At 49.2% G+C, this 7,624-nt stretch overlaps 1 protein-coding gene across 1 annotated transcript; it reads right to left on the bottom strand.

Annotated features, from left to right (window-relative positions):
* Window positions 1-991: 991 nt before the first annotated feature.
* On the bottom strand, window positions 992-1,621 carry LOC134958816 (Y-box-binding protein 1-like). The gene has a single exon (XM_063941535.1). It carries the CDS (start codon window positions 1,619-1,621, stop codon window positions 992-994), a length of 630 nt encoding a protein of 209 aa, XP_063797605.1.
* Between the last annotated feature and the right edge of the window lie 6,003 nt (window positions 1,622-7,624).

Here is a 7,624-nt window from a genome sequence, read left to right as displayed (position 1 = left end):
GTTCAGTCATTCGTGAACAGAGTCTCTCTTATATATAGGCTGTCAGCCTTGTAGTCTACGGAGGGGCCTTTATATTACTTCACTCTTCTTCAGAGGCTAATTATGAGTCTTTACACCAGGACGCAGCTGTTTAGTATAGTGTATGAGACTGTCCCAGTCATTAGGCTACTCCAGAACTCAGTGGCTAACTTAGCCAGACTCACGTGTTCTATGACTGTAGTGATGATCTGTTTACTCAGGGGGCCACCCCACACGAACTCCGTTGTCTCACCGTGCAGCGCTGCTGCTCCTCTGTGCATAAGAACTCTTGCTGTCTCCGTCTGAGCTGCAGTAAATCACAGCATGTGGAATGTTTACTTCAAACCACGCTGATCACTGCTTGAATCTCTCAGACCCTCTACGTATCACTTTGGCAGATGCAGGCTTTCTCAGCATACTGGCGTCTGACGTCACATCCCCCTCTGCAGCCTATAAATCCTCTGCCCTTTTTCCCCGCGCTCCTCTCAGGCACAGTCAGATTCTCCTGGGTCTCAACACCCTCCAGATTGCTTCTGTTGTGCACAGCCCCTGTTGCCTAGCACCCAGGCTGCAATCGCAGAAGCCCAGACTGTCACAGTTCATTAAGTTCACAAGTGACACAGCCAAGCCACAGCTTGTAACCCTTTCCTATGTTTCCATGAAAGGGGTATCCCTCAGGACTGGGATGCCACAAATTTCCCCACTGAAATGAGGCGTGTCCTCACGCCTTATAACACAGAGACCTGCCAAAAGTTAATGACTAAAAGTACATCAATATCTGTATCGGGCCGGCAGTTGGCCCCGCGTGGAGCGGGTCGACCGTCTCTCCTCTGATGGGCCAATCAATTGACTCAGTTACATCAGGAACAGGCACATTCGGTACAAGGGGACAGACATCTACCACATTATCATTACCAATGTCAGACATAGAACAGGGTACAGTTTCAGACCTGATCGTAGGGTGTAACAGCCCCTACACTGGCCGAAACACATTCAACATTTCAGCAGTAGGATCGCTATTGCACGGGGACTCAGGTGTACTCGACCTCTCCGCCTCTGTGAGCTGTGATTCCACCGCCTCTCGATGACTAGACGAGTATTTCTTTAGCTGGTTACGATGAACAACCATTGACTTTTTGTCACCACTTATGGTACTATACTCGTTAGCAGGGCCATACCTCTCTGGGTACAGATATGACATGGGATTTTCGCCCACACCTCTCTCTTCAGGCTGTGGAGGGACAGCGTTCCTTCTATCAGTGGCACTTTCGACTACTCTCATCCTCTCTCCACCTTTGCAGTATTGGTCGTTTCTCTGAAAGTTGTGTGGAGGACCTCCATAACGTGGATAGCACCAATGTTGATCGCGATCTGTCGCATACTTGTTACCTTTTACTGGAACACCACTGGGACCAGTCACGTTAATGGCTTTGATGCCTTTCTTCCCATTCGCCAATTCAAACTCGACCATGTCGTTGCTTCTCAGGCTCCGGAAGCACTCTTTCGGGTTGGTCTTCTGAATGCCAGTATAGTGCACGTATACTCTTTGTTTAGTGTCCACTCGCTTTATAAAACCATAGCCATGTGATACACTGAACCACATGACTTTGCCAGCAATTCTTCGTGCGCTGGCTTGCTGAACATCACCATCAGATAATATGCCACACACGCTAACCTGGTTCTGCACTACTGTATTTGTATCAGTATCCCTTGGCTGTCTTTTCCTGGGTGGTCGTACTCTCTCCGTTCTTCTTGAAGGCTGTCGACAGTTCCATTCAATGTGCCCACTTTGTCTGCATCGTCGACATATCGGTCGTCCCAGTGAGTCTGTTAGGGTCTCCTGCTCTGTGCTGCCATGTCGTCATGGCAACTGGGAGACAAGTGCTAGCGGAGTAACCTGAGCGTAGCTGATACTCCGGTTCGGGTCTTTTGCTGTGCAGTGGTTACAGGCTCTGTGCACGGCAGGGGATCCGGTGCTGGTTTTTGTGCTCACAGTCTGTGAGGTCTGAGTGGGGCGTGGACAGCACCTGCTATATAAACCCTCTTCTCAGGTTAGGCAGATGCTGCTGAATCTTTGTTGGTTAGTCAGTTCCTGAAAGCTAGCTAGTACTGTGTAAACTTTGTATTTGTTTGTTGCTTACTGCAAATAGGCCTTGGGATTTGGTATTACACTCTGCCAATCCAGACCTAGCAGTAAGACTGGAGTCAGTCGTTTAACCTGCTGGGGTTCTTTTGCTACTCTGTGAACCTAGCAAGTTTGCGGCTGTATTCTCAGACTTGCCTGCCAAAATCCTTTCTCACTGTGCAAGGTGTTCAGGTGTCAGTTTAGTGGCAGTAAGCTGAACCAGTGCACTGCAAGTGAGGACTAGGATTGTGGAGACTCTCCTTGTGTCTATTATTCCATCTCTGACCAAGGAGTTTACTGCCACACCCGTTGGTAACCCTTTAGGGTTTTGCTGTTGCCCTTAGCAACAGCATTTCGGGTTCTCTACGTATTAAATCACAACATCTCGCTTCTTTCCATCTGAGCATTCCTAATACTAGGGAGACACCCAGTTTCTTAGCCTTTGGGCTTCTCTGTTCACTTTGTGTTTATTTTGTTACCCTATCACCTTCTATGTATGCAATGTCATATTCCCCAGTCTGTCTGTGAGTTCATTTGTTTTGCATCCCTCTCCGTTCAGACATCAGTACATTTCTGCTGGCACTGGTGTGCATAACATATTCAGCAGCCTAATACTCCTGTTGAAATTTTGTGGGAATATGGAGCATACCCCTCAAAATACTTTGCAACAGGTGGTCGATCAGGTGCAGGTCCTGACTCGACAATTTAATGATTTGTCCATTAAAATGCACACCTCGCAGGCCGCTGGCGGAGCTCCCGCAGCAGCAGTGCCTTCAGGGGTTAAGGAGCCGAAAGTAAATCTCCCGGATCGTTTTTCTGGAGATCGCTCGCAGTTCTTTTGTTTCAATGAGAGCTGCAAGCTATATTTCCAGCTTAGGCCTCAGTCTTCTGGGTCGGAGATTCAGCGGGTGGGCATACTGATTTCCTTGCTACAAGGAGACCCACAGGTCTGGGCATATGGGTTGCAGCCTGACTGTCCGTCGCTTAAAAGTGTTGATGCTTTTTTTACGGCACTGGACATGTTGTATGATGACCCTGACAAGACGGCCTCAGCCGAGGCTCAGATTTCGATCCTTAAGCAAGGGCGAAGGCCAGTTGAGGTTTATTGTACGGAGTTTCGGAGGTTGGCCCATGATACCCAGTGGAATGACCCAGCCCTGAGACACCAGTACCGAAGAGGTCTTTCTAACCAGTTAAAAGACCTACTGGTACAATATCCCTTGCCTGATAGCTTGGATCAGCTCATGCAGTTATCCATTCGGGTGGATAGATGGCTGAGAGAGCGCAGGCTTGAAAGGGAGACCGAGGTTTCCTTCTTTCCCAAAGGAACCTCAGACTCTGAGGAATTTTCCGAGGAGCCTATGCAGATTGGGGCGACCCGCCTCTCCTCGCGTGAGAAGACGCGGAGGAGACAGCACGGGTTATGTTTGTACTGTGGGAATAAAGGTCATGTGGTAGTATCATGCCCAGAAAAGCCGGAAAACTTCAGGGCCTGAGGGTGATGGGAAATATCCCGTCAGGCCAGAAGTCAGAATTTCCCAAGAAGACTTTTATCATTCCGGTGACCTTGAAGATCCTCGGTCAAACTGCCAAGACTGAGGCCTTTGTGGACAGTGGGGCCGACGGGGTTTTTATGGACCGCCAATTCGCCCTGAAACACTCTGTTCCCTTAGTACCCTTGGCATCGGAAATTGAGATTTGTGGGTTAAACGGGGAACCATTATCCCAGGGTAAAATTACCTCTTGCACTAGCCAGATTTCTTTGTTTATTGGAGCCACACACTCTGAAAAATTGTCCTTTTATGTGACTGTCTGTACTTTTGCCCCATTGGTGTTGGGGTTACCCTGGTTAAGGGCCCACAATCCTCAATTTGACTGGGTCTCTGGGGAGATTCTTAGTTGGGGTACTGATTGTTTCAGGAGTTGCTTGAGCCTTCCAGTCAGGCTTTCGCAGCTAAGTTTGCCTGGATTGCCAGGATGTTATGCAGATTTTGCGGACGTGTTCTCCAAAAGAGTTGCAGAGGTACTACCTCCCCATCGCCCCTATGACTGTGCCATTGATTTGTTGCCGAATGCTAAGCTTCCCAAGAGCAGGTTGTACTCCCTGTCACGTCCTGAGACTCAGGCTATGGCAGAGTACATTCAGGAGAACTTGGCTAAGGGATTTATCAGACCTTCACAGTCTCCAGTTGGGTCGGGGTTCTTCTTCGTGGGTAAAAAGGACGGTTCGTTGCGACCCTGCATCGACTTCAGGGAATTGAACCGTATCACGATTAAAAACTTATACCCACTGCCTCTCATTTCGGTCTTGTTTGACCAGCTTCGTACTGCCACCATTTTTTCCAAGATTGACCTACGCGGTGCGTACAATCTAATCCGAATAAGAGAGGGGGATGAATGGAAGACTGCCTTTAATACCCACTCAGGGCATTATGAATATTTGGTGATGCCCTTTGGGCTCTGTAATGCCCCGGCAGTCTTCCAGGACTTCATGAACGATGTGCTCAGGGAATATTTGGATAGATTCTTAGTTGTATACTTAGATGACATCCTAATCTTCTCCCATTCCCTGGAGGAACATCGGAAGCATGTACGCTTAGTCCTCCAGAAACTCAGAGACCACCGGCTTGGGGCGAAGCTGGAGAAGTGCGAATTTGAAGTTCAGCAAATCGCATTTCTAGGATATATTATCTCCCCAGAAGGTTTCCAAATGGAGGGTTCCAAGGTACAGGCAGTCCTGGATTGGGTGAAGCCCACTAGTTTGAAGGCGCTTCAGCGTTTTCTGGGCTTTGCGAATTTTTATAGGCGATTTATCGCTGGATTTTCGTCTATAGTGGCGCCCTTGGTGGCACTCACGAAGAAAGGGGCGGATGTTGCTCACTGGTCTTGTGAGGCCAAAGCGGCTTTTGCCCGTCTCAAAAGGGCATTTGTCTCGGCCAAGGTGCTGCGACACCCAGATCCAGAGCGTCCTTTTGTGGTGGAGGTGGATGCCTCTGAGATGGGTATTGGGGCAGTGCTCTCTCAGTTGGGGGTGTCTGATAATCGCCTTCATCCCTGTGCTTACTTTTCCCGTAAATTTTCGCCTGCCGAGATGAATTATGATGTGGGTAACCGGGAATTGTTGGCTATTAAGGATGCACTCGAGGAGTGGAGACACTGGCTTGAGGGGGCTAAGTTTGTGGTCTCAATTCTCACCGACCATAAGAATTTGGCATATTTAGAGTCAGCGAAGCGCCTCAATGCCAGGCAGGCACGATGGGCTTTGTTTTTTGCTCGCTTTAATTTTTTGATAACATATCGCCCTGGGTCAAAAAACATCAAAGCTGATGCGCTCTCGCGGAGTTTTGCTCCAATCCAGGAGACCAACGAGGAGCCATTGCCCATTGTGTCCCCATCATGTATTAAAGTGGGCATTACCCAGGACCTCTTGTCATTAGTCCTTAGAGCACAGGAGCAGGCTCCTCCAGACCTTCCGGTAGGTCTTTTGTTTGTGCCTCCTAGGTTAAGACAGCGAGTGTTCCTGGAATTCCATGCCAAGAAGTCGGCAGGTCACCCGGGTATTGCCAGAACTCGGGAGTTGCTATCTAGGGCGGTGTGGTGGCCCTCGTTGGCTAGGGATGTGGATCAGTGGGTTCGGGCATGTGACATCTGTGCCCGAAATAAGACTCCTAGAGGGGTTCCTGTTGGCCCATTACATCCACTCTCTATTCCATCTAAGCCATGGACCCACATTTCAATGGATTTTGTGGTGGACTTGCCCAAATCCTCGGGGATGACAGCCATCTGGGTTGTCGTTGACAGGTTTTCGAAGATGGCGCACTTCGTTCCATTGGTTGGGCTGCCATCGGCCAGACGCCTGTCTGAATTATTTATGCTGCATGTTGTGCGCCTCCACGGGTTGCCACTTGATGTGATCTCTGACCGCGGATCCCTGTTTGTGGCCAAATTCTGGAGGGCATTTTGATCTGATCTCCAGATTTCTGTCAGCTTGTCATCAGGCTACCATCCGCAGTCTAATGGGCAGACTGAAAGGGTGAACCAGTCCTTGGAGCAGTTCCTCAGGTGTTATGTCTCCAAGTGTCAGACTGACTGGGTTGCTCATCTGTCCATGGCGGAGTTTGCCTATAACAACGCGGCTCACTCTGCTACAGGGATCTCTCCCTTCCTTTGTGTGTATGGGCATCATCCTAAGGCCAATTCTTTTGACCCCCAGGACTCCACGCCTGGTGGTTCCTCTGTGGTTTCGGTCCTTAGAGGTATTTGGAGGAAAGTGAAGAAAGCCCTTGTGTCTGTGTCATTAGTGACCAAAAGGGTTTTTGATAAGCGGAAAAGACCCTGCAGCTTCAAATTAGGAGACTTCGTCTGGTTGTCTACCAAGAATTTGAAGTTGAGACAGCCATCTCATAAGTTAGGCCCCTGGTTCATCGGTCCTTATAAGATCACTAGGGTTATCAATCCGGTGGCATTTCAGTTAGATCTACCCCGTTCTTTGGGTATCAATAAAACATTTCATTGTTCCCTTTTAAAACGGGCGATTAGTAATCCTTCTTCCAGTGGAAGACCTTCCCCTCTTCTGATACGTGGCCAGAGGGAGTTTGTTGTTGAAAGGATTCTTGACTCCAAGATTGTTCGGGGTCGGTTGTCATTTTTGGTGCACTGGAAGGGGTATGGCCCGGAGGAGCGGTCGTGGGTGCGCAGTTGTGATCTTCATGCCCCCAGACTGTTACGCTCTTTCTTCTCGCAGTTCCCCGATAAACCCGGTGGTAGGGGTTCTTTGACCCCTCGTCAGAGGGGGGGTACTGTTAGGGTCTCCTGCTCTGTGCTGCCACGTCGTCATGGCAGCCGGGAGACAAGTGCTAGCGGAGTAACCTGAGCGTAGCTGATACTCCGGTTCGGGTCTTTTGCTGTGCAGTGGTTACAGGCTCTGTGCACGGCAGGGGATCCGGTGCTGGTTTTTGTGCTCACAGTCTGTGAGGTCTGAGTGGGGCGTGGACAGCACCTGCTATATAAACCCTCTTCTCAGGTTAGGCAGATGCTGCTGAATCTTTGTTGGTTAGTCAGTTCCTGAAAGCTAGCTAGTACTGTGTAAACTTTGTATTTGTTTGTTGCTTACTGCAAATAGGCCTTGGGATTTGGTATTACACTCTGCCAATCCAGACCTAGCAGTAAGACTGGAGTCAGTTGTTTAACCTGCTGGGGTTCTTTTGGTACTCTGTGAACCTAGCAAGTTTGCGGCTGTATTCTCAGACTTGCCTGCCAAAATCCTTTCTCACTGTGCAAGGTGTTCAGGTGTCAGTTTAGTGGCAGTAAGCTGAACCAGTGCACTGCAAGTGAGGACTAGGATTGTGGAGACTCTCCTTGTGTCTATTATTCCATCTCTGACCAAGGAGTTTACTGCCACACCCGTTGGTAACCCTTTAGGGTTTTGCTGTTGCCCTTAGCAACAGCATTTCGGGTTCTCTACGTATTAAATCACAACAT

This window comes from Pseudophryne corroboree, chromosome 9, assembly GCF_028390025.1.
Source record: "Pseudophryne corroboree isolate aPseCor3 chromosome 9, aPseCor3.hap2, whole genome shotgun sequence".
NCBI classification, from domain to species: Eukaryota; Metazoa; Chordata; class Amphibia; order Anura; family Myobatrachidae; genus Pseudophryne; species Pseudophryne corroboree.
Note: the sequence above shows the minus strand (reverse complement) of the source record. Positions and strands in the feature narration are given on the sequence as shown.

Coding starts and splice junctions, on each gene's coding strand:
- LOC134958816 (XM_063941535.1), bottom strand. CDS start 1,621: ATGTGGTTCAGTGTATCACATGGCTATGGTTTTATAAAGCGAGTGGAC.